Below are 27,132 nucleotides of genomic sequence, written 5' to 3' on the forward strand. Positions count from 1 at the left end.
AGCTGCCATTCCGAAAAAGAACCTTTTATCCCAACCCTCTGCCTTCTGTCAGACAGTCCTCAATCCATGCCAGTAGCTCACCTCGAACACCATGGGCCCTCACCTTACTCAGCAGCCTTCCATGAGGCACGTTATCAAAAGCCTTTTGGAAGGCTAGGCAGATAACATCCACTGGGTTTCCCTGGTCTAACCTACTTGTTACTCTTCAAAGAATTCTAACAGGCTTGTCAGGCACGGCCTCCCTTACTAAATCCATGCTGACTTGTTCTAATTTGACCCTGCACTTCCAAGAATTTAGAAATCTCATCCTTAAAGATGGATTCTAGAATTTTACCTACGACCGATGTTAAGCTAAGCGGCCTATAATTTTGCATCTTTTGACTTGATCCTTTCTTGAACATGGGGGTTACAACAGCAATTTTCCAATCATCTGATTCCAGTAATTTTTGAAAGATTATAACTAACGCCTCTGTTATTTCTTCAGCCACCTCCCTCAGAACTCTAGGATGTAGCCCATCCCGGCCAGGAGATTTATCAATTTTTAGACCTTTCAGCTTATCAAGTACTTTCTCCTTTGTAATGGCCACCATGCTCAACTGTTGCCCCTTGACTCTACTTAACTGTTTGGATATTACTCATGTCTTCCACTGTGAACACTGACACAAACGAGTGAGGAGTGGTGCATGGTCTGACAGTGGAGATTGCAGTTTGGTGGCCAGAGGGAAGCACTTCATTTCTCTTCATAGCTATCCTTGTCTTCCTCCTTTAGTCATATGTTTCCCAGAAGGTCAAGAATTTCTTGCAGCCATAACTGAACTTGAAAGCCAATATAAATCAGAGGTTTCCAGCTTCATTAGAATATTTAATTGATTGGCCAATCTGCCTTGGATGGTTTGAGCTTTTTGACGTTTAACATTTCACCCAACCTGCCCATTTTTGCAACATAAAGTTCAACTCACATTGTCTTGTCATTCATCTTGCTTGTGATTTTGGAATCTTGCTGTGTGCAAACTGCCACATAACATTTCAACAGTGATGATACTTCAGAGATACTTGGTTGGTTTTAAAGAGCTACTGGAGTTCTGTACTGATGCCATCACTGCAAATTTCAAAACCGCACCTTCACAACAGCCAATATTAAGTTTAGCTTTAAAAATAAAACTTATACACAAAGCTTAAAGGAATGACACAAGAGAAATATTTTTCTGTGCATACGTCAGACACATGCTGTTCACTGGTTCATGTACAGTATTCCACAACTGTCTTGCAGTATTAATAGGTAGTTGGAGCACAATTAGGGCACCTTGTAAGTTATATGTTAGAACACTGAGGAGTTCTGAATCATTTCTCAGGTGTATTGATTAGTTAGTCCTTTTTTCATTATTACCTTCAGTTTCTCTTTTCCTAGTTCCTGGGTTGTTAATGTTTCCTCCCCTGTCCAGTTACCCCATTCTTCTGTCGGTGGACTCCAATCAGAGTTAAGATCAACAGCAAAGGGGTCATCTGTAAAGCAATGGACTATTATATTAACACATCATGATCTTTTCTGGGCACCCTGCATAACTTACAAATTCAGGCAATAACTGCTCCATTATCAATATTAAAATTAAGCACTCACAATTTTATGAAATTATTTCGTGAAGTCTGAGGCCTTAGTTTGTTCATTTCCTGTTTGACTACCAAGGTCAGAGATGGCCTGTGGCCAAAGCTTTATTTTGATTTGCTGTAATATCTTTTATTGTCAGTTAAGTGTTCAATGTTTCAATATTTAAATTTATTAGATTTGTTCTAAGAATTGCTTCCTCACAATCATTAACCCACCAAAGAAGGAGCAGAACAAGCCTGCCAAAACTAGAGTTAAACTCAGTGGCTTTACCAATGTAAGAGCAATATACTGATAGCAACACATGCCTTGTACGAAGAGGAAGAATCAACAGGACTCTTCTAGCTGCACTTTATTATAATATTGCTTCCTTGGGGTTATTCTCTCTTCAGTGTCAATTTTGTAGTAGTGGATGTGCTTTGATTGTGAAAGAGAAGGGTTTAGACAATGAGCTATTTCAGATATGTTAGGCAGCACTGTGGTCAGTGTAGATGACAGCATAAAACTACAAAGAGACATTGACAGTCTTAAGTGTATGGGTAAAACTGTGGCAGGTCAATATAAGTATGGGGTTATCCATTTTGAATTGATCAGGGTAATTTCCACATCAAGTTAAATACAGTGGATGTGCAAAGAAACTTGGACATTCAGGTGCATGAATCTTTAAAGTGTCACAAACAGGTGCAGAAAACCATCAAGAAAGTTAATGGAATGCTGACCTTTATCATGCTGGAAGCCACACTGATAGGGGTATAACATGCACACTGTCAAGTAGTTTGCAGCCACCAGCCCACGTTACTGATTTGATGCTAGCAGTGTCATCTCAGAGATCAGTACTCCAGCTAATGCCTGTTCTTAACCTTGAACAGCTGAAGATGTCGACAGCAGCTGGAGTGTCTTGGTCCCCACCTTCATCCAACCGTTTGAAAGATATGTGCTGGTTAGTGCTATTTGATTTTTGTTTTGTCCTTTGCTTGGGTTAAGGGTGCTAACCATTGATGTTTTAAGTTGTGAAAGGCTGTACATCATGAAGGAAGTTGACCTCAAAACCAGTTGCTTTCCCACAAGTGGCAATGAATGCTGGATCAATTGTTAACTTTAAGTCTGAGATTGATAATCTTTTGTCAAGCAAAGGTATTAAGTTACAGGGCCACAAGCAGGTATATGGAGTCAGGCCACAGATAAGTCACGGTTGAAAGACTTGAGGGGTCAAATGACCTACTCCTGTTCCTATGTCCCTAGACATATCTCTCAATGTCCATTTGGGGGAAAAGTTTGAACCTTTTCAGTCCGTTCTCCCATACCAACATGCACGAGGCTAAAAATAGCAAACCAGAGTTTCTGCTAATAAAGAGGTCACTCAACACAGTATTCCAACAGCAGCTGAAAATGCACAAAGAGGGTGAAGATTAAAAACATTTATGACAAGGGAAACTTCCAAAATGTATGCTTAAACATTGAAACTGAGTTTTATAGCCTCACAGGGAGGGATGTATGTGAGCTGGCTAAAATTGGGCACCTGGCTAACTTTTCCTGAGAACTCAACATAGCCACAGTAGTGACTATCCCCAATCACAAGACAGTTGCTTGCCACGATATTCTCAGGTCTGGAGCTTATTCTTAGTATTGTCTCAAACCATAAAATGGTTTCTAGGTGATCTAGGTAGGCCCACCTTGACTTGAACACCATAAATTCACGTTTAAGAACTGATGCCTTGTCATAAATTGAAAGCGAGATCTGTCAATCATGAGCAAGAATCCTTAAGCTTGTTGTAACTAAAATACTTTATATTTTACTATCACAGTTAGTGACTGATAATGATTCTTTGTGTCTTGCAAAACTGACTTTCCTGCAGTATTAGTCTCCCAAATGATGAAGAAAATGTCATTCCACTGCCATGTGGACTGGGGAGACAGGAACTGTTACACAAAGTGTCCAATTTAAAGGTGCAGAATCAAGGGATAGCAAGACCACTGAATGTCAAGGGGTAATGAATACTTTCTTGTTTCAGATGGAATTGACAGGCTCTTGTGTGGCACGAATGTTACTTTCCATTTGTCAGCACAAGTTCGAAAATTGTCCACATTCAGAATGCTTTGATATCTGAGGAGTCATGAATGGTGCTGAACATTACGCAATCATCGCCGGATGGTTCCATTTCTGATCTTATGATGGAAGCATGGTTATTGATGTAGCAGCTGAAGATGGTTGTCCCCAAGAACACTGCAGAGATGACTGGCATCCAATAACTATCTTTTATGTGATAGATATGACTCCAGCCAATCTAGAGCTTGCCCACTGATCCCCGATGACTTCAATTTTATTAAGGCTCTTCAATGCCATGGTTGGTCAGACACTGCCGCAATGTCAAGGGCAAACACTTACCTAACCTTTGGTGACTGGAGCTCTTTTGTTCCTGCTTGCATCAAGGCTGTAACAAGATCAAGAGCTGAGTGGTCCGAGTGGAACCCAAAACTGAGTGTCAGTCAGCAGGTATGAGTGCAAGTTCCACTCATTGAACCTGGCAATGACCCCTTCCATCACTCTGCTGATGGCTGAGACCACACCGATGTGGCAGTAATTGACTAGATTAGATAGTCTGCTTTTAAGGAACAAGATACATGCAGAGAATTTACCAATGTTGGGTGATGTCAGTGTTATAGCTGTCTTGGGACAGCGTGGCTAGAGGCATGGCTAATTCTGGAGTAGTACTTCGTTACTCTTGTCAGAATGTTGTCAAGGCCCAAAGCCTTTGCAATATCCCATGCCTTCAGCCATTTCTTGATATCATGTGGACTGAATCAAGTTGACTAAAAAGACAGGCAACTGTGATTTTGGATTGCTCAGAAAAAGGCCAAGATGGATCATCCATGCAGCACTTCTGACTAAAGATGGTAGCAAATACTTCAGCCTTGTCTTTTTGCACTTACATGCAGACCTCCCCAATTACTGAGGAAAGAAGTATTGATATAGTCTCCTTTCATACTTAGCCCAATACCATTCATGATTGGATACAGCAAGTAGGAGAGCTTTGTTCTCATCCATTAACTGTGGGATTGCTTAGTTCTGTTTTTCACATGCTGTTTCTAGTAGTTCACATACATATAATTCAGTGCTATATTTTCAACAGATTGACACCTTAGCCTTATGAATACAAGTGCGACTTCTGGCATACTCTTTAATATTCCTTACTGAACCAAAGGTAATCAGCTGACTTGATAATAATGGAAGAGTGAAGGACACACTAGGCTATAAGATTTGTTATGGACCAGGCCAGACCCCCTCTCAAAATATTTTAAGAAGATAGCCGAGACCCTAACTTTTTCTTATTTTAAAGATAACTGTGAAGTGGGTGTTCCAGGTGTGATGCAACTGGTCAAACCACTCAGTTTTAAGCAAAACAATTTACTTAGACATACAGTAAAACACAAAGAAAGCAGAATTTAGAATAACATAACTATTGAAAAACTTAATCAATGTGACACAGTAACTATTACTAATTAACATCTCATAAACAGACCCCTTGGCAAAAAGGTAAATTCAAACACTGAATCTTACAGACAGGAGCGACCAATATCCATAGAGAGATTTCAGAGAAAGACAGGAATTCTTTTCTGTAGGTTGCAATACTTCTGGTACTCAAAACATCTTGTGACTGTTACACCTAAAATGAACTAGAAAATACCTGAACTGGCAGAACTGACCACTCCCCTTCCTGTTACAACCTCTCTTGAAAAAAAAGGACAAAATAATCTTTTTAAAGGTGGTAGCATCATCAGAGATTATAGGGTGTGGTTAAATAAAATTCCATTGCTGTTGATGGCCACAGGGCTGCATCAATGCCCAGTTTTGAGCTGCTAGATTTGTTCTGAATCTACCTCATTTAGCCATACAACAGATGGTACTGTCATGAGCTAGACTACACCCTCTCAAAACATATTAAGAAGATAGCCTAGACTCTAGCTTTTTCTTTTTATAAAAGGTAAATGTCAGGTGCCTTATTTCAGATGCAACCTGATTGGTCAAACTACTCAACGTTAAGCAAAACACAATTTATTCAAACACTATAGTCAAAATACAACTAAAGAAAGAAGAACTTGAAATAAATGTACTGGAATACTTAACAGAATATAAGATACAATAATTATTACTAATTAACTGTTTCAATATAGTAACATCCCATAAACACAGCTCTTGGCAAAAAGGCAAATTCAGAAAATAGATTTTCTCACATGCAATGCCCATTGTATGAAAAGAAACCGCAGCTTCTAGCTATAAGTGTAGGAGGGGAAAACTAGCTCCTACTTCTTCAAGACTCCAGCAGCTTTTGCTGTATCTAAAAGCTGAAAAACATAGAAATCCTGGGTTATGAGCGCTGGCCACACCTATCCTGGCTGCTTCTCTTATTCCAAAAGAATCCCAAGGCCTCACTAACTGTTTGTTACCACAGTCTGCTTGATTCCACTCGTTCAATCTCTCTCTTAAAAGAAACTACGACAAAGTACACTCCTTAAAGCCACAGCATTGTTACAGTATGCTCTGCGTGAAGACAGGACTTTGTTTCGACAAGTACCCTTGGCATCTGGAGCTAGCAGATTGGTATGGGTGATGTTCAGAGCTGAAAATGTGTTGCTGGAAAAGCGCAGCAGGTCAGGCAGCATCCAGGGAACAGGAGAATCGATGTTTCGGGCATAAGCCCTTCTTCAGGTCCTGAAGAAGGGCTTATGCCCGAAACGTCGATTCTCCTGTTCCCTGGATGCTGCCTGACCTGCTGCGCTTTTCCAGCAACACATTTTCAGCTCTGATCTCCAGCATCTGCAGACCTCACTTTCTTCCCATGGGTGATGTTCAGTTAGCTTAGTTTCCATCTTTCATTTCCCTCAGAATTTGCTAAAGCAACTATGTGCATTAGTTCAATCAGTAGTAGTGTGACTGAACCACTCCTGGTGACGGACATTGGATTTCCCCAATCACAGTATATTCTGTATTAGGTTTCCCTCAGTTGCTCTTCCAAAGTGGTTGTCATCATTCTGACAGAGAGAAGTGGTTGGTAATCAGCAGGAGGTTTCCTTTCCCCTCTTTGCTGCCATGAGACTTCCAAAGGTAAGTTCCCTCTGATTGTATACCATTGTGTGGCCACTCCGGTGGCTTATCCAGTTGTGGGCAGGATAATACAAGCAGGGATTTGCAAGATCTCCACTGAAGAGCAGTTGAAGATCATTAGGTTATATGTTTGCTCGCTGAGCTGGTAGATTTGTTCTCAGACGTTTCCTCACCATGTTAGGTAACATCATCAGTGAGCCTCCGATGAATCGCTGGTGATCTGTCTCGCTTGTTATTTATCTGTCTTGGTCTGTTGTGGTGGATGTTCTCACTTTCAGTTCTTTTTCTGAGAGATTGGTAAATGGGGTCCAAATCGATATGTTTGTTAATGGAGTTCCGGTTTGAATGCCACATCTCTAGGAATTCCTGTGAGTGTCTTTGTTTAGCTCGTCCCAGGATGGATGTGTTGTTCCAGTCGAACTGGTGTCCCTCTTAGGCTGTGTATGGATACTAGTGATAGTTGGTCATGTCTTTTGGTGGCGAGTTGGTGTACATGTATCCTGGTGGCTAGATTCCTGCCCATCTGTCCAATGTAATGTTTGTTGCAGTCCTTGCAGGGTATTCTGTTTAGGACATTCATTCTGCTGGTTGTTGATATGGGGTCCATTAAATTCATCAGGAGTTGTTTTAGTGTGGTGGTTAAGTTTGTGGGCTACCATGATGCCTAGGGGCCGGAGTAATCTGGTTGCCATCTCTGAGATGCCTTCAATGTACGGAAGAGTGGCTAGAGTTTCTGGGCGTATTGTGTCTTCTTGTTTAGAAATCAGCCTTGTGAAAGTAACTAATTAAGGAAATTAGCTTAATCGATCTTTTCTCTACCTGGGGCTAAGCTAACTCAGAGCATTTAAACACACAAATCTCAGTGGGGCTTAGGCCAAAGTGCTGAGAGTCAAGTGAGTTAGTAAAGATGATAAGGTGGTTTGCTTTTGCTTTTTTAACAAATGTTTTATCCTGTAGAATTTCTTTCATACTCTACTCCATTTGGCCTGAATCTGATAAATGGTTAAGGGACATTCTATTCCTAAGATTGCAAATACTACAGGAACTGTGATAAGGTTGAAACCAAATATAAAAATAAAAACAGACAATCAAATAAAATAATTAACTAAAATACATTAAGGATGGTAAGACAGGTTATGTGTTGTGGATACAGTTGATGGGAACTCTTGGATGCCAGCGCACCCCAGGGCAATGAATCTGCAGTAAGTGTTTACAACTCAAGGAGCTTTGGCTCAGAGTAACTGAACTTGAGGTTGAGCTGCGAACAGCATAATATATCAAGGTGTGGAAAGGTTGCTTGGATATTTTGTACTGTGAAGTGGTCACACCCCTTAGGATAAAGTCTTCTAATTTGTTTAGTGGTCAGGGACAAGGGAACTTAAGTACAGCTGAGGTAGGTAAGAGGACCCAGAGGGCAGGAACACAAGAGTCCTCACCTTTGATCAACAGGTTTGAGGTTATTTTAGCTTCAGCTGAGAGGAAGGGCTGCAGAGTGTAATCATCAAATACAAAGTTCAATTTAGCATTGTCATATGCACAAATAAGCTTCTGCCCTGCCAACAATATATTTTATCTCATGCAACAGTTCAGTATCCTTTCAGAATATTTTCTCTAGAAACTCACTCTGCTGAGTTCTTTGAAAGTGACTAGCAGCTTGTGCCAAATTGTGTTCATCTGTGCTATGAATTTATATTATTTAGAAACTCAATGTCAGGTGACCAACACTAATTACGGGTAGTATTACCACTAAAGACATAAATATCACAGCCAGGCTTAAGCTGGGGTGGAAAGATCTGAAAGTAATTGTCAATTTGGATGTAATTCAAAGCTGACTGCAATGGTTAGTCACCCATGATATACCATATCTTAACTTCCCACCATTACCTCAGTAGAGGTCTGGCACAGGGATCAAATATTAGGCTTGGAACTGGGATCAGTCAGATCCTGGTGTTTTCCCTGTGGTCACTATATGCCTAGCTCCCTTATACTAAGCAGTTATTGAAAATTATCACTCTAATTAAAAACAAAATCACATGTCAGAAAATAGTGGGTGAGAGTGTTTGGGTCTTAAGAGTCTGAGGCTTTAGCAGGAAGGGAAGCCTGAACGAGGTCACGGGTTTTAATTTTGAGGTTCTCAGGAAGGATTGAGTGAAGAGGCAAAATGTATAATTCACTTCGATTGCAATAAAACAAGGATTCAGTGAGAAGAGATGATGACATGATACAATATTTTTGACCTGTCAGGACTTCCTGTTTGGAGAAGGTCAAGCCGTAATAAAGTGAAAATAAAGATTTCAAGAGATGTAGGCAGTCCATGATTGTAAGACACACATCTCCATCTATTTTCACTTCACTCTCTTTGTAAGTCAATAACCTTTCCTTAAAGTTTGATAAAAGTGGCCATTAAAAAGGCAAATTTCAACATTCTAAACCAAAGTAACTCATTTGAATACTTGCACATGGAGCTGCAAAAAATGCACTTACAAACCTGGACATTATTGTCAGATGAACTAGAACATTTTCTTTTAATTCTCACCATAGCATCAGCTGGGAACTTTACTGAGTTCATACTGGTGTCAACAGAAAAGTTGTCACCTTCTTTAGGAATTATATTAATATTTTAATCATGCAATAAATTTGTGCTAAGAAAAATGTTTAAATAATGAGACTTACTTACCTAATCCAAGCCATGCTTCATCAATTGTATGAGAAGGCAATGAGGCACTCAAGTAACATCTTGATGGGCTATCTTGAGATGAAGTTGTGTCTTGGGTAACTTAAGGTAAAAAGAACATTTCTGTCAAACCAGTTCACAGTATCCTTAAAACACAAGTGTTAACTTACAATCTAACTATGATATATAATTATGTCATACTAATGCTATTTCATACATTTATGAAGACAATATGACAGTTCATTAATTTACTAAGAATTGGCAATTTGAGGGAGAAGAGGTTGTGCATCATCATTGTATCCTTAATTTTGTTCGTACAACCACCACTGAAAATTAACATTTTAATTTTGGCATTTTATCATTTTAATAATTAACTTGACATAATCAAAGTACATCATTTATAATCGTGAAATTATTGGAATAAGGAGACTGAAATTAAACCATAGTGTCAGCCAAGGGGCTGAACTAGGCCTACTAGCTTACTGCCTCATTGAGAAATTACATGAAATGGCATTGGTTTCCTTTCTAACTATTCACAAAAGGGGCTGCCTTATCAAAACTGCTACATAAAGCAGTTAAAAGTCTTACAATCTTATACATTTTAAAGTCACTATTAGAAAGATGCATTGCAGATCCTTCCCTTTCTCTTTGATTTACGTTCCCCTCACGATGCTGAGGTCAGACAAGATTGTATGAGCTAACTTCCAGAATGTTGTGTTTGATATTTTATCCAGCCATGGCACCAAAAGAAAAACTAGCCTCTGGAGAATGCAGGGACTTGAAGTGTGGGCAAGTGTCAATCACAACTTAGTGAATGCCTCTGGGTGAGAAGGCACTCTAACCACCCCATCGACTTTCGTTTTACCTGCTTTCCAGTCCATCACTAGAGAATACCCAGGCCTATAGGAGCATCTGGGTTGACATGTGGAGTTTTAATGGTCAAACGGATTCAGTCTATAGTGGCCTGGATTATTTGCCAGCTTGGATATGGTAAAATTTTTACAATATCACAATTAGAGTTATAGTTGTATCCTTTTCAGTGGGAAAGTGTTAAAGGTGCTTAGCTTATCAAACTTAATGTCAGTCACCTGCTTTAAACAGGAATGAAATGTAGACTGGCTTATCTGACAGATGTTGCCAGTGGTCTTCACAAAGAAGAGGAACCATCCCAGTCCTTAATGTTACCGACATATCAGCTGGCAGCACCTGAATACTTTTGTCATTTAACTGTTCAATCAAACTAAAGCATGAAGAAAGAGATTGCCTGAGGCTCACCAGTTTGGGTCTGTAAACCTATACACCTGGGCAGTAATGAAAGGATACACATTTCTTGAGGATTTTGTCAGTTATAGAGTCATAGAGATGTACAGCATGGAACAGAGCCTTCAGTCCAATCCGTCCATGCCAACCAGATATCCCAACCCAATCTAGTCCCACCTGCCCGCACCCGGCCGATATCCCTCCAAACCCTTCCTATTCATATACCCATTCAAATGCCTCTTAAATGTTACAATTGAACCAGACTCCACCACATCCTCTGGCAGCTCATTCCATACACATACCACCCTCTGCATGAAAAAGTTGCCCCTTAGGTCTCTTTTATATCTTTCCCCTCTCACCCTAAACCTATGCCCTCTAGTTCTGGACTCCCCGACCCCAGGGAAAAGACTTTGTCTATTTATCCTATCCATGCTCCTCATAATTTTGTAAACCTCTATAAGGTCACCCCTCAGCCTCTGACGCTCCAGGGAAAACAGCCCCAGCCTGTTCAGCCTCTCTCTGAAGCTCACATCCTCCAACCCTGGCAACATCCTTGTAAATCTTTTCTGAACTCTTTCAAGTTTCACAACATCTTTCCGATAGGAAGGAGACCAGAATTGCATGCAATATTCCAACAGTGGCCGAACCAATGTCCTGTACAGCTGCAACATGACCTCCCAACTCCTGTACTCAATACCCTGACCAATAAAGGAAAGCATACCAAATGCCTTCTTCACTATTCTATCTACACGCGACTCCACTTTCAAGGAGCTATGAACCTGCACTCCAAGGTCTGTTTGTTCAGCAACACTCCCTAGGACCTTACCATTAAGTGTATAAGTCCTGCTAAGATTTGCTTTCTCAAAATGCAGCACCTTGCATTTATCTGAATTAAACTCCATCTGCCACTTCTCAGCCCATTGGCCCATCTGGTTCAGATCCTGTTGTAATCTGAGGTAACCCTCTTTGCTGTCCACTACACCTCCAATTTTGGTGTCATCTGCAAACTTACAAACTGTACCTCTTATGCTCGCATCCAAATCATTTACGTAGAGAGCCCAGCACCGATCCTTGTGGCACTCCACTGGTCACAGGCCTCCAGTCTGAACAACAACCCTCCACCACCACCCTGTCTTCTACCTTCGAGCCAGTTCTGTATCCAAATGCCTAGTTCTCCCTGTATTCCATGAGATCTAACCATGCTAATCAGTCTCCCATGGGGAACCTTGTCGAACGCCTTACTGAAGTCCATATAGATCACATCTACTGCTCTGCCCTCATCAATCTTCTTTGTTACTCCTTCAAAAAACTCAATCAAGTTTGTGAGACATGATTTCCCACGCACAAAGCCATGTTGACTATCCCGAATCAGTCCTTGCCTTTCCAAGTACATGTACATCCTGTACCTCAGGATTCCCTCCAACAACTTGCCCACCACCGAGGTCAGGCTCACTGGTCTATAGTTCCCTGGCTTGTCTTTACCGCCCTTCTTAAACAGTGGCACCACGTTTGCCAAACTCCAGTCTTCCGGCACCTCACCTGTGACTATCGATAATACAAATATCTCAGCAAGAGGTCTAGCAATCACTTCTCTAGCTTCCCATAGAGTTCTCGGGTACACCTGATCAGGTCCTGGGGATTTATCCACTTTTAACCGTTTCAAGACATCCAGCATTTCCTCCTCTGTAATCTGGACATTTTGCAAGATGTCACCATCTATTACCCTACAGTCTATATCTTCCATATCCTTTTCCACAGTAAATACTGATGCAAGATATTCATTTAGTATCTCCCCCATTTTCTGAGGCTCTACACAAAGGCCGCCTTGCTGATCTTTGAGGGGCCCTATTCTCTCCCTAGTTACCCTTTTGTCCTTAATATATTTGTAAAAATCCTTTGGATTCTCCTTAATTCCATTTGCCAAAGCTATCTCATGTCCCCTTTCTGCCCTCCTGATTTCCCTCTTAAGTATGCTCCTACTTTCTTTATACTCTTCTAAGGATTCACTCAATCTATCCTGTCTATCCCGAACATATGCTTCCTTCTTTTTCTTAACCAAACCCTCAATTTCTTTAGTCATCCAGCATTCCCTATACCTACCAGCCTTCCCTTTCACCCTGACAGGAATATACTTTCTCTGGATTCTTATTCACTCATTTCTGAAGGCTTCCCATTTTCCAGCAGTCCCTTTGCCTGCGACCATCTGCCTCCAATCAGCTTTTGAAAGTTTTTGCCTAATACCGTCAAAATTGGCCTTTCTCCAATTTAGAACTTCAACTTTTAGATCTGGTCTATCCTTTTCCATCACTATTTTAAAACGAATAGAATTATGTCGCTGGACCCAAAGTGCTCCCTCACTGACACCTCAGTCACCTGCCCTGCCTTATTTCCCAAGAGGTGGTCAAGCTTTGCACCTTCTCTAGTAGGTACATCCACATACTGAACCAGGAAATTGTCTTGTACACACTTAAGAAATTCCTCTCCATCTAAACCTTTAACACTATGGCAGTCCCAGTCAATGTTTGGAAATTTAAAATCCCCTACCATGACTACCCTATTATTCTTATAGATAGCTGAGATCTCCTTACAAGTTTGTTTCTCAATTTCTCTCTGACTATTGGGGGGTCTATAATACAATCCCAATAAGGTGATCATCCCTTTCTTATTTCTCACTTCAATCCAAATAACTTCCCTGGATGTATTTCTGGGAATATCCTCCCTCAGCACAGCTGTAATGCTATCCCTTATCAATAATGCCACTCCCCCTCCTCTCTTGCCTCCCTTTCTATCCTTCTTGTAGCATTTGTATCCTGGAACATTAAGCTGCCAGTCCTGCCCATCACTGAGCCATGTTTCCATAATTGCTGTGATATCCCATTCCTATGTTCCTAACCATGACCTGAGTTCATCTGCCTTCCGTTAGGCTCCTTGCATTGAAATAAATGCAGTTTAATTTATTAGTCCTACCTTGTCACTGCCTGCCCTGACTGTTTGACTCACTTCTGTTCTCAGCTGTACCCGTCTCAGATCGATCTCTTTCCTCACTATCTCCCTGGGTCCCACCCTCCAACCTTACTAGTTTAAATCCTCCCAAACAGTTCTAGCAAAGTTGCAGATGTCTCCTCATGAAATGGTCCTCCTCATCCAATTCGCACAGTAGTCAGTCAATAATATATTAACACATGATCTAGGAACAGGAGTAAGGCATTCAATCCCTCAAATCTGTTTTCACCATTCAATAAGATTATGGCTCCTCAAATTTGCATTCTTGCCTATTATTGATAACCTTTCAAATCCTTGCTTAACAAAATCTATCTACCTCTATTATTCAAGGACACTGCGTTGACTACTTTTTCAGGAAGAGAGTATTTCAAAGATTCAGGGTGAGAACCAGGGCAATCCCTGATTTTTAAACAGTGACTCTTAGTTCTAGATTCCTCCATAACAGGAAACAGTACAATTTTGTTAGCAGGAATATGTACAGCTGCATATCTCCAGGGAAATATACCTTATCAAACGGAAGCTTTCAGCAAGGAATTAGAACTACAGAAAATTTTTAAAAGTGTATATAAAATATGCAAAACAAAATCTCTGGACTTTTTCCAATGAAACACAGCAATCTTGGTTTATCTGATACTTGAAAGCGAGCCAGCCCTATTTTCCTGACAAGGAACAATACAGCCGTATGGGTTTACAGCATTAAAAAATACTTGGCTTGTTACGCTTGTGCAGTTACTTGCTAAAGCAATTGAGAACTAACCCCACACTCTCCAAATAACTGAAAAATCATCTGCCTCAATTAGTTTCTGCAGCAAAACATTCACTTTGTGATAACCCTCTGTGTAAAGACATCTCCAAAGTACTCCATTCATTTTCTTATAGGCAGATTACATTGTTCTCCCCCACTTGCTGAGTCTCCAACCAGAAGAGATCATATGAAAGTTGTATGGGTGGGAGGGGAGAAACTGTTTCTGCATGTAAAGGGTCAAGAACGTGAGGGCACAGATTTAAAGTGCTTTCCTATTCTAATGGGAACAGTTCCAGTACTTCATATCTTTCCTCACAATTATAACTTTTCATTCCTGGTATCATCTTTGGTAACAATAAATTCTTCACACAATCACAGAAATTCTACAGCACTGTATGAGGCCATTTGGGCCTACTGTATCTGCACTGGTTCTCCAAATAAGAATCATGAACTTGGTGCAATTATTCTGATGTTTCTCTGTACCCTTGCATTTTGGATGATTATTTGAATAAAAACAATGCCCTCTTGAATCCCTCAATTGAACCTGCCTCCACTGAGCAGTGCATTCCAGACTTGAACCATTCATTATGTGGAAAAACTTTTTTTTCTCATCTTGCATTTGATTCTTTTATGAAGTACTTTAAATTTGTGCCCTCTCGTTCTTGACCTTTTTACAAGCAGGAACAGTTTCTCCCCTCCCATCCATTCAACGTTTTTATGACTTTGAAACTTCTACTAACTTTCCTATTCGCCTCTTCTCTCCAAATAGAACAGTTTCAACCTTTTCAATCTCATAACTGAAGTTTCTCATCTTGAAACCAGTCTTGTGAACCTTGTCTATAATCTCCAATGCATTCACATCCTTTCTATATTGTGGCAACCAGAACAATACGCTTGCTGACATCTAACAAATGTTTATACAAGTTAGGCATTAATTGGGATGGCACAATGTCACAGTGGTTAGCACTGCTACCTCAGACTGCCAAGGACCCAGGTTCAATTCCAGTCTCGGGCAACTGCCTGTGTGGAGTTTGCACATTCTCCCTGTGTCTGCGTGGGTTTCTTCCGGTTTCCTTCCATAATCCAAAGATGTGCTGGTTCGGTGGATTTGCCAGGTTAATGTGAGTTTATGGTAACAGAGTAAGGGGTGGAATGCTCTTCGAAGAGTTGGTGCAGACTTGATTAGCCTCCTTCTGAACTGCAGGGATTCCATGAATTCCTTCCTATGTATTCTAGATCACAAGTAATAAGGCCTGGGATACACTATGTTTTATTAACTGCACTCTGCACTTATTCTGCCATCTTCAATTAAGTATGCAGACTTATATCCAAGACCAAAAGAATCACCTCACACTTCTCTTGCAAAGACTGTGCATTTTTATTTTTGTATATTTTTTCAATTGTGGACTGAAATGCAAAAGAAAAACAGATTTAAAAACCAAGCTGCCTGGTTTGAAAACAAGTAATTTCTTTTCTTCAGTATTTACTCAGGAACAGGGCATTGTTGTCGATGAGAATACTGAGTCACAAATAAGTAGAATGGATGGCTTTGAGGTATGTAGGGAAGAGGTGTTGGAAATCCTGGAAAAGGTGAAAATAGATAAGTCCCCTGGGCCTGATGGCATTTATCCTAGGATTCTCTGGGAAGCAAGGGAGGAGATTGCAGAGCCATTGGCCTTGATTTTTATGTCCTCTTTGTCTACAGGAGTAGTCCCAGAAGACTGGAGGATAGCAAATGTGGTTCCCTTGTTCAAAAAGGGGAGTAGGGATAGCCCTAGTAACTATAGGCCGGTGAGTCTCACTTCTGTTGTGGGCAAAGTCTTAGAGAGAATTGTAAGGGATAGGATTTATGCACATCTGGATAGGAATAATGTGATCAAGGATAGTCAGCATGGTTTTGTGAAGGGCAAGTCGTGCCTCACAAACCTTATTGAATTCTTTGAAAAGGTGACGAAGGAGGTTGATGAGGGGAAAGCGGTAGATGTGGTATATATGGATTTTAGTAAGGCGTTTGATAAGGTTCCCCATGGTAGGCTACTGCAGAAAATACGGAGATATGGCATTGAGGGTGAGTTGGAGGTTTGGATTAGGAATTGGCTGGATGGAAGAAGACAGAGGGTAGTAGTTGATGGCAAAGTTTCTTCATGGAGTGCCGTCACTAGCGGTGTTCCGCAAGGATCTGTTTTGGGACCATTGCTGTTTGTCATTTTTATAAATGACCTGGAAGAGGGGTTAGAAGGTTGGGTGAGCAAGTTTGCGGATGATACGAAAGTCGGAGGAGTTGTTGACAGTGAGGAAGCATGTGGCAGGTTACAGCAGGATATAGAGAAGCTGCAGAGCTGGGCAGAAAGGTGGCAGATGGAATTCAATGTAGCTAAGTGCGAGGTGATTCACTTTGGGAAGAATAACAAAAAGATGGGGTACTGGGCTAATGGTCGGATACTTGGTAGTGTGGATGAGCAGAGGGATCTTGGTGTCCATGTACACAGATCTCTGAAAGTTGCCACCCAGGTAAATAGTGCGGTGAGGAAGGCATATGGCGTACTGGCTTTTATTGGTAGAGGAATTGAGTTCCGAAGTCCTGAGGTCATGATGCAGTTGTATAAGACTCTGGTACGGCCGCATCTGGAATAATGTGTGCAGTTTTGGTCGCCATACTATAGGAAGGATGTGGAGGCATTGGAACGGGTGCAGAGGAGGTTTACCAGGATGTTGCCTGGTATGGAAGGAAAATCGTATGAGGAAAGACTGAGGCACTTGGGGCTGTTTTCACTAGAGAAAAGAAGGTTTAGGGGTGACTTGATTGAGGTGTACAAGATGATTAGGGGGTTAGATAAGGTCGACAATATGAACCTTTTCCCGCGTATTGAGTCGGGTATTACAAGGGGGCATAGCTTTAAATTAAGGGGGGGTAGATATAGGACTGATGTTAGGGGAAGGTTCTTCACTCAGCGAGTCGTTAGTTCATGGAATGCCCTGCCAGTAACAGTGGTGGACTCTCCCTCTTTATGGGCATTTAAGAGGGCATTGGATAGGTATATGGAGGATAGTGGGTTAGTGTAGTTTAGGTGGGCTTGGATCGGCGCAACATCGAGGGCCCAAGGGCCTGTACTGCGCTGTATTCTTCTATGTTCTATGTTCTAATTTGATACACATTCAGAGTACTGCTTGTATAGCTATGGGTTATAGTGTCTGCAGGTGAACTGGAGCTGAGGGGTTATGTACAGATGGAGTTTTCACTGACAACAAGAGCTGTTTGGTTTGTGATTGAGTGACCAGTTGATGACAGAGACGTTCAGCCTGCTAATAACCATGTGATTGGTTCTCATCTAATAGTAAAGCTTAGGGCTGCAAGCAAGATACAGAGAAGCTATCAGAACTCCACCAGCAATTGGTCAAAGCTGTGGCTTTTAATTAACAAGTCAGAGACCTTTTTGCAAGTGAACCAGCCACTCTGTACCTCTGGTAAACCAATGGAATCATTTAGAGAAGGATGACTGAAAAGCGGTGTTCTGATCCACATCTGATCCCCTGTGAACAGATACCACTAAACTGGTTTCCTGCTTATTCCTCTCCATCCATAACCCATGTTTTTCCTGGTCTGTATCTGTTTGTGCATGTGTTGTGTAAGGGGGAGAAATAAAGAGATTAGATCTTTAATTTGAAGAATTACAGATTGACAGTTCTAAGAAGGTTATCTAAGATTTTCTAAGATTACAAATAGATCTTGATCAATTGGGCCAATGGGCTGAAGAGTGGCAGATAGAGTTTAATGTGAATAAATGCAAGATATTGCATTTTGGTAAAACAAACAAGGACAAGAATTATACAATTAAAAGTAGAGCCTTGGTTAATGTTGTAGAACAGAGAGAACTAGGGGTTCAGGTACATAATTCATTGAAACTTGCATCACATTTAGATAGGATGGTTAAGAAGGCATTTAGCACACATGCCTTCATTGCTCAGAACCCTGAGTATTGGAGTTGTTACATTATGTTAAGGTTGTACAGGGCATTGGTGAGGTCTCTTCTGGAGTACTGTGGCCAGTTCTGGTCGCCCTGTTATAGGAAGGACTTTATTAAGCTGGAAACAGTTCAGAACAGATTTACCAGAGCTCATTGGGGTTGTTAATCTGGTCCAATGAGGGAACTCATATTCTACAAAGTCCACCTGGCTGACCTCGTTACAATCGCAACATCTCTGCTCCTGAGATATCCTATTCACTCTGAAAGCTGGCTCTGAGGGAGCTGGATTAGTGTCAAAGACTCTCCATGTGGTAAATAAAGGGTGACTTGTTGATGGGATCGGCAGAGTTATTTCAGTTATGTCTGAAAGTCCATGCACAGTACAATCATCTCTAACCCATTTCAAATGAGCAAGTGCAACTTCAGTAAAGAGACTTGCAGAGTCATGAAATTAAATGAGGGACCCAATTTAAATCATTTGCTCATCCAGCTTTCCTTAACAGTACTGATGCTTTGCTCCTTCCGAAATTGCATATTGGAAATTTTAACCTACAAAACTGGGGTCCATTTTTTTGAATCCAAGCTTACCCCCAACAAGGCTTTAGGCTACAAGTAGAATCTTGGAAAATGGGATTTAATGTCTGTGGCACTAGATTCAATTGCAGTGAGTTGCTGTATTAAAAACAACTCATACATTGTGTGGTGAAACATCAACAAACTACTTGTGGAATCCAGCATCGCACGGCACTTATTTAAAACAGAAACTCGTGATAAACAGGCTGTTGTGGATGCTATTTATTAAAAATATCAAAAATTCATTACCATCTCAATTTATGGTATAATTTAAACTCTTCAACTGCATTAATGTCCTATAATATTTTGATGACAATTCAGCAATCTCTATTTCTAAAGCAGTTCAATATAGCTCACTGCTGGCAATGAAATGAAAGCAGCATATTGACAGGCGTGTTCTTAGTCACTTACTTGCTTCGGGAGGATCTGTAAATGCTCCAAAGGTCACAGGAGGGCTTCTAACACCTGCCTTGTTTTCCCATGTACCTAAACACAAATCAGCAAGATCAATTCAAGACAAAGCAACAAAATAGTTGTTCCTGAAATGAAGGTGTGGAATTTTTTGTTACACTGCGATTGGAATAAAAGTGCTTATAAAAGGGCTCATTCTCCCAACAAGCACTGTCTGCTTGCAGAAATAACTATTAAATCAAGGTTGTGGAACACTCCAATTTTCAAACCAGCTATCAGTGCGAGTGTCACTTGTTGTAAGAAAGTCTCATCAGGAAAAATGGCTCTTGAAAACCATTAACATTTAATTATTCTGCATTTCAATGTGCCAAAGACTGAAGGAATTTAAATTTATAATCAAATTCTTATTTGGAAACAAGCTTCCTGATTAAAGTGGAAATTGTTGGAGAAAATCAGCAGGTCTGGCAGCATCTGTGGAGAGAAAGCAGAGTTAGCATTTCGAGTCCAGCTCTGAATAAAGATGACTGGACTTAAAATGTTAGCTCTATTTTTTTCTCCACAAATGATGTCAGACCTGTTGAGTTGTTTCTTTTTTAAGTGCAATCTTCTAATTACTGAGGGTTGCTTAGCTCAGTTGACTGAACAACTGGTTTACGATGTAGATGCCAACAATGTTAATTCAATTCTCAGACTGGCTGAAGTTACCATAACAGACTCTCCCTCTCAATCTCTCCCGAATTGTGGTGACCCCCAGGTTAAACCACCAGCAGTCCTCCCTCTCCCTCTCTCTCTCTCTAATGAGAGTGCGTCTCTGTGGTTCTCTCTGAGATGATGGTGACTTATAATTATTTTACAAATGGTTAATTTATAAAGTTCTTTATATTGTAATGTTAATATAGAAGAGTACACACAAAAACACCTAACACGTTCTTGTAAGACTCCTACACCCTGATAACTCACGGATAGGTGGAAATGCAAAGTCAAATTCTGTAAATACTGACCATATCTGTCCATGCACTTTCAAATTTTCTACAGTAATCTTAATAAAAAATTACAAATCTTATTGATAATATTAACTGTAAACTATTAATCTAACAATGCAAGCGACCAACTTCCCTTACTGTTTCTCTTCCAGCTCCTCCTCCTCTCCCTTTGATTCCCTCCCTTTCCTCTATGCCCTTTTTTTCTTTGGTTTCTTTTGTTGTCCAGGTAGGTCTCCTTTCCCTCATCATTTCTTTCCCACATATTCCAACTCCTGCACAAGATTCCAAATGCAGATACTGACAGACTTAAAAGCATTTCAAATGATCTTTCTTGAATATTGCTCAAGGGAAAAATAGAATAAAATTGTTTTTGTCACTTTTTTTTGTGCGGCAAATAAATCTGACTTGAACAGGTCAAAAAATAAGTACTTGTGGAAAACAATTGTTGCAGGCATCTTTATCCAGTAATGGTGTGAGGGTGAATCAACAAACAGTTTATATTATAGCCCTGCATATTAAATGTCCCAAGTCAGGTAAACATTGTCGTTACAATAGTTACTGCTTGACACAGACACTATTTCTCTCCTATGCTGAAGTAACCATGTGATCTGCAAGAAAAGTGTTTAGCAGACTTTTGTTTTACATTAGAACAAACTTTTAGGTTCAGAGCTATCACTGTTAGCAGTTTGCATAAATGTCTTTTCCCCCAAGTCATGAGACACTTTGTTTTAGGACTGTAGTATAGGAACCACTGATTGATTACTTAACAAAGAAAGTTTATAGCCCAGGAACAGGCCCTTCAGCCCTTCAAGCCTGAGCCGATCCAAATCTACTGTCTAAACCTGTCGGTCAATTCCTAAGCATTTGTATCCCTCTGCTCCCCACCTACTCATGCATCTGTCCAGACGTATCTTAAATTAATCTACCGTGCCTGCCTCTACCACCTCTGCTGGCAACGCGTTCCAAATACCCACCACCCTCCGTGTGAAGTACTTGCCGCGTGTATCCCCCTTAAACTTTCCATCTCTCACCTTGAAAGCATGACCTCTGGTTACTGAATCCTTCACCCTGGGAAAACGCTTGTCTCTATCCACCCTGTCTATACCCTTCATGATTTTGTAAACCTCAAACAGCGCCCCCCCCCTCCCCCCATCTCCTTTTTTCTAGTAAAAATAAATTTAACCTACTCAACCTCTCTTCATAGCTAGCACCTTCCATACGAGGGAACATCCTCGTAAACCTTCTCTGCACCCTCTCCAAAGCGTCCACATCCTTTTGGTAATGTGGCGACCAGAACTGTACACAATATTCTAAATGCGGTCAAACCAATGTCTTGTACAATTTTAACATGATTTGCCAGCTCTTATACTCAATACCCCGTCCAATGAAGGCAAGCATACTATATGCCTTCTTGACCACTCTATCCAGCTGTGCAGCAACCTTCAGGGTACAATGGACCTGCACTCCCAGATCTCTCTGCCCATCAACTTTTCCCAAGGCTCTTGCGTTCATTGTATAATTCGCTCTAGAATTAGTCTTGCTTAAATGCATCACCTCACATTTGTCTGGATTGAAAGCCATCTGCCACTTTTCTGCCCAACTCTCCAGTCTCTATATTCTCCTGTATTTTCAGACAGTCCCTTATGCTTTCTGCTACTCCACCAACCTTTGCTTCATTAATGGAATAGGGATATCACTGATAAGGTCAACATTGGCTGTCCAGCCCTAAATGCCCTTTACTAGTGGTGAACCACCTTGATGAACTACTTCAGTGCAGGTAGCATGAAAAGGGATTTCCAGTTTTGTGATTCAGTGACAGTGAAGGAGCAGCGACATAATTCGAGATCAGAATGGTGCTTCTATGCTTTTGTTAAGTGGTAGCAGTTGCAGGTTTGGAAGGTGCTGTCAAAGGAGGCTTCACAGGTGTCAATGTGTGCAGTGATGGAGGAAGTGAATAAACAGGGTACTGATCAAGTGAACTGCATTGGCCTGTATGATGTTGAGCTTCTTGCATGCTGTCAAAGCTGTACTCATCCAGATAAATGGAGAGTATTCCATTACATTACAGACTTGTACATTGTAGATGGTGGACAGTCTATATTGAATTGGGAGTGAGAGAATTTCAGAATGTATGAGTAGTTAGAAAGTTGCTTGACTTGGCAAAGTTTATTGACACCACAGGCACAGAAGTCCCATTATATGGGTGATCTTATTTTCATAAGGCAGGCGTAAAGCACATAAGAGTTGAAAAATCTTAGAAGGGAGACGAGGCAAGCTTATGTTACCAAAAGGTCATTCTAGATTGATCACGTCAAAGTAATTTAGATGCTGAGTGGCACATTTATTTTAAAATGATATAAATTTTAACTTTGTATTTTCATCTTTTGCTTCTTTCATTGTATAATTGTAATAGAATATACACACTTTACAAGGTTCCCTCTAGTTCTGAGTACAAAAGCTCAAATCTAATATAAATAACTTAGAGGAATGTCTGACATTACCAGGTCAAAACTGAGGCATCTCTTGTTCTTCCCTGTCATGATTTACCAGTTTTGGCAGGTACAATTTCACATCACATTTAACATGGGTTAGGTAAATTCCTCATCAGTGAATGAAATTTTCCTATTTGCAGCTAAAGTGTTTTGTTGAGGGAAATTCATGGTGTCCAGCCTGCTGTGCAGAGTGACTCTTTTCAGACAACCTGCCATTCTTCTCCATATTTATTATGCTACTGGACTCTCAGGCTCCTTGAAGCCAGAGAGGCCAAAGCACATGCTATTGCCCGGACCTTTTGGTTTTCACACGTCTGGCACCATAATTAAAATCCAGCTGAACAGCACTCAGATGCTGCATGCCGGGAACTACAACTCACACAGTGGTGCTCGAGCCTCGACATTCCTACATGGCCAAGAAGGAAAGCTTACTCTCCAACTCACAGAAAGAGACCTAGAGGTGTTAGTGAACAGGCAGAGAGGAGGGCAAAGATTTTCACTCTCAACACTTGCATGAACAATTTTGTGTTTCATTATGGATAGTTTTCTTTTGCCTGGAATCAAACTAGGGACAATTTGGAGACTACTCAACCTTAATCATTTGAGCTCCTAATCCTGTGTACGAGAAAAATTTTGTCACAACAGTTTCATCCATCTGTCTGAGCTGTTATTTTAACCTACTGCTTCATTCATTCCTTTGATTTTACTGCAGTTGTAAGTAATTCTAAGGATACTGACCTATATTAGCGAAGATGTCCTGCTCAGCAGAATCTGCAGTGTCCCAGTCAATTCCACTACTAGTCGAGTCCTTGGTTGTCATGCTCCAACCTGAGGTAGCCATTGGTCTATCTGAGGGTCCCCAAGCCACAGAGCTTGTATCTCCTCTCCCTGTGAACTGCCACGTGACAGCTTTGTCAGTGGCCTCATTCCAGCTGGAAACCGTATCAGCTAAAGAATCAGACGAAGCATTCCATGCAATGGTCTCTGGAAAAGAGTGAAAAATATAACAGTTGGCCAAATATCATTCGCTATAGCATCTTCAATATTTTACAAGCAATTTCACATTTATTTATAAAACAAATGGTCTAGTTAAAACGCAGATGTATAATTATGAAGGATATACTGTTTATGCAGTGGAAATCAAAATGTGATTCAATCAACTTTAGGCCAACATTCAAACATTCAATGAACTATTGCAGAGCCACAAACCTTTCCTCTTTCTGGGTAATATTTGACCAATCCTTTTCAGGAAAGTTTCCTGAAAATCCTTTTTCTATGGTAATGTAAGTATTCTCAGAAAAATGCCTGTAAGTATCTTCAAAAAACCTCAAATCTGTTACAAACTTGTGCCTTCGCTCCTTGTCTTACTGGTGACTGAAAATCTCACATTTACCCAAGGTTGTTTCACATGCTTGCCCTTCTTTGCTCAGAATTTTGAGTAATGGGATGTTATGTTGAGGTTGCACAAAGATGTGATGAGGCCTCTTCTGGAGTACTGTGTCCAATTCTGGTCACCCTGTTATAGGTAGGATACTATTAAGCTGGAGCAGGTTCAGAAAAGATTTAACAGGAAGTTGCCAGGAATGGAGGATTTGAGTTATAAGGAGAGGCTGGATTGGCATTTTTCTCTGGAACATAGGAGTTTGAGGAGTGACCTTACAGATGTTTATAAAATCACGAGGAGCGTAAATAAGGTAATTGGCAGGTATCTTTTTCCCGAGGGTGGGGAATTTCAAGACAATAGGGTATATTTTTAAGGAGAGGAGAAACATTTTAAAAAGACATTGGTGATTGGTTTTTACACCGAGAACGGTTTGTGTGTGGAATGAGCTTTCAGAGGCAGTGGCGGACGCGGGTACAGTTACAATGCTTAAAAGGCAGTTAGATAAATATGTGAATAAAATGGAATGATACAGGCCAAGCATAGGCAAGTGGGACTAGTTTAGTTTGGGATTATAGTCGGCATGGAACTGGTTGGACTGTAGGATCTGTTTCCATGCCGTATGACTCTATAATTGCTCATTTTCTGCTTCATGGCTATTAAGTAAAGGAGTCTTGGATTAATGAGTTTTACTGTATAAGGTTATGGATGTACAAAAAGTGTGGATTTTACTGTCAAGATTAGAATAACTAGGACAATGTTATGAGTTTGCAAGCTAACATACAGAATTTTCACCAGATTCTAAAAACATTCTAATGAACGCGTGTGTGTTTTGATGGCGGTTGACTAACCCAGCTGAATATTTTGAGGATGTCAGATCAAGGACAATGATATGTCCTTTTCAAGCACAATTGGGAATGTGCAACAATTAGCCTTACCTAGCCAAGCCAGCAAAACTCACATCCCATGAAAAGAAACAAAAATGGTGTATATTTGCACATGTGGAAGGCATCTGATACATAAGAGTTTTAGTTAATACTAAAAGCATGCAAAATAATGTACATGGATTGATAAGTAGTAGCAGGATATGGAGAATGGGGACAAAGGGAATGTATGGTGATTTGTAGAAAGCATTATTTCCAGAAATACACACGAGGCCTCAGCTTTATACAAATGCAAGACTCCTGTAATCTCAAACCATATATATTCCTTCAACCAGTCACTGATAGTTAGAGATCCAGGTTTTCAGACAGCATTAAATTAGAAGGCCCAGAAGTTATGATGAAAATCACAAAGTGAAATCAATAAATATTTTGCACACAATTCAGGGAAATATACAATTCTTACTCCAAAAGATCCATTGAGATGTTAATCATTGAAACTGATAGACTTCTGTTGCAGAGAAATGCTGATGAGTATGGTGCAAATGTGGATTAATGGATTTGAGGTACAGACTACCTAGTGACAATCTCCTGTGTTTTCCCCACACTCTTGCACACTATTTTTATCCAAATAATCATCCAATACAATCATCCAATCTTGAATGACGCAACTGCTGTCACCACATTTTCAGACTGTGAATTCCACACATTAAGTACTGACTGAGTGAAAAGTTTAATTTTCATATCACACTTGCTTTGTTTGCACATCAGTTTAAATCTGATTTGGAGATACCGGTGTTGGACTGGGGTGTACAAAGTTAAAAATCATAAAACACCAGGTTATAGTCCAACAGGTGTATTTGGAAGCACTAGCTTTCGGAGCGCCGCTCCTTCATCAGGTGGTTGCGGCGTTCCAAAAGCAAGGGCATTCCGAAAGCAAGTGCTACCAAATACACCTGTTGGACTATAACCTGGTGTTGTATGATTTTTAACAGTTTAAATCTATGCTCTTTTGCTCTTATTCCTTTTTGAATGGAAAAAAGTTTCTCTCTACCTATTCTATCCAGCTATTCGTAATTTTGAAACTTCCATGAAATCTCCCCTCAGCTGCCTTCTCTCTAAGGTGAGCAATCCCAACGTCTTCAATCTATTCTCATAACTTACACTTCTCATTCCTGGAACCATTTTTGTAAATCACTTCTTCAACATCTCCAATGTATTCACATCTTTCCTATAATGTGGATCCCACAACAGTTCACAATGTGTCAGTTGAAGTCTAACAAGTCTGTTATACAAGTGCAACATCGCTTTCTTGCTCCAATACTCAATTTCCCTGTTAATAAAATCCAAGGACACTGGATGCATTATTAACTGCACCTGTCCTACTACTCTTAATCATCTGTGAACCAGTTTCCTCTGCTCCTGCACCTCTTATGGAATTGTACCCCCTATTTTATAATGTTCTTCCTATCAAAATGCTTTACATCACACTTTTTTGTATTAAGCATCATCTGCTTTTGCTTCGACATCTGTCAAATGTCTGTAAAATTGTCAGATGAAAATTAAGAAAGCAAAGTATCACAGACGTAAGAGGCCTGAAATAAAATTGGAAAAGATCAGCAGGTATGTCAGTATCTGTGAAGAGTTACAAAGTCAATATAATTAACTGCCCTTTCTACCAACTTATCAATGTCTTTTTGGAGTTCTGAAATAGCAGAAAAGGCTCACTCCTGATCTTAAGTGAATTGAATCTGCAGGCAATTGTATGCTTAATTTTACACAATAACAACAGTAAACACTTGGTTGCATTTATTTTGTAGTTGTAGCATCTAACCACATCTCCTGCTAACTGAGATGTACAAAAGTATTTCATGGGTTATAATTCTTCTGTCCCCATTTTCTTGACATCCAGAAACCAAGATAGACTTTAAATATGTGGGTTGTCTAATGGCATATCTTCAATTCTTTTCTAATCGAGAGATTAGAGGTCAATTGTAACAGTTTATGGTCAATACTGCCATTCGCAACAACTTGCCTGCAGCAACAATTTTGAACAT

General features: G+C 40.4%; 1 protein-coding gene across 1 annotated transcript in view; it reads right to left on the reverse strand.

Annotated features, from left to right (window-relative positions):
• Nucleotides 1–27,132, reverse strand: part of LOC122540659 (uncharacterized) — a 102,323-nt gene that overhangs the window by 23,050 nt on the left and 52,141 nt on the right. Inside the window, exons 5-8 of the mRNA XM_043676683.2 lie at nucleotides 23,552–23,797; nucleotides 19,339–19,413; nucleotides 9,385–9,483; nucleotides 1,388–1,503 (exon numbers count right to left, since the gene is read on the reverse strand). Coding sequence (XP_043532618.2) covers nucleotides 1,388–1,503; nucleotides 9,385–9,483; nucleotides 19,339–19,413; nucleotides 23,552–23,797 — 536 coding nt within the window. The remainder of the gene's footprint in view (nucleotides 1–1,387; nucleotides 1,504–9,384; nucleotides 9,484–19,338; nucleotides 19,414–23,551; nucleotides 23,798–27,132) is intronic.

The sequence above is a fragment of the Chiloscyllium plagiosum genome, unplaced genomic scaffold (genome assembly GCF_037043375.1).
Source record: "Chiloscyllium plagiosum isolate Xiang-an unplaced genomic scaffold, Cpla_swu_hap1 HiC_scaffold_3, whole genome shotgun sequence".
Classification (NCBI taxonomy): Eukaryota; Metazoa; Chordata; class Chondrichthyes; order Orectolobiformes; family Hemiscylliidae; genus Chiloscyllium; species Chiloscyllium plagiosum.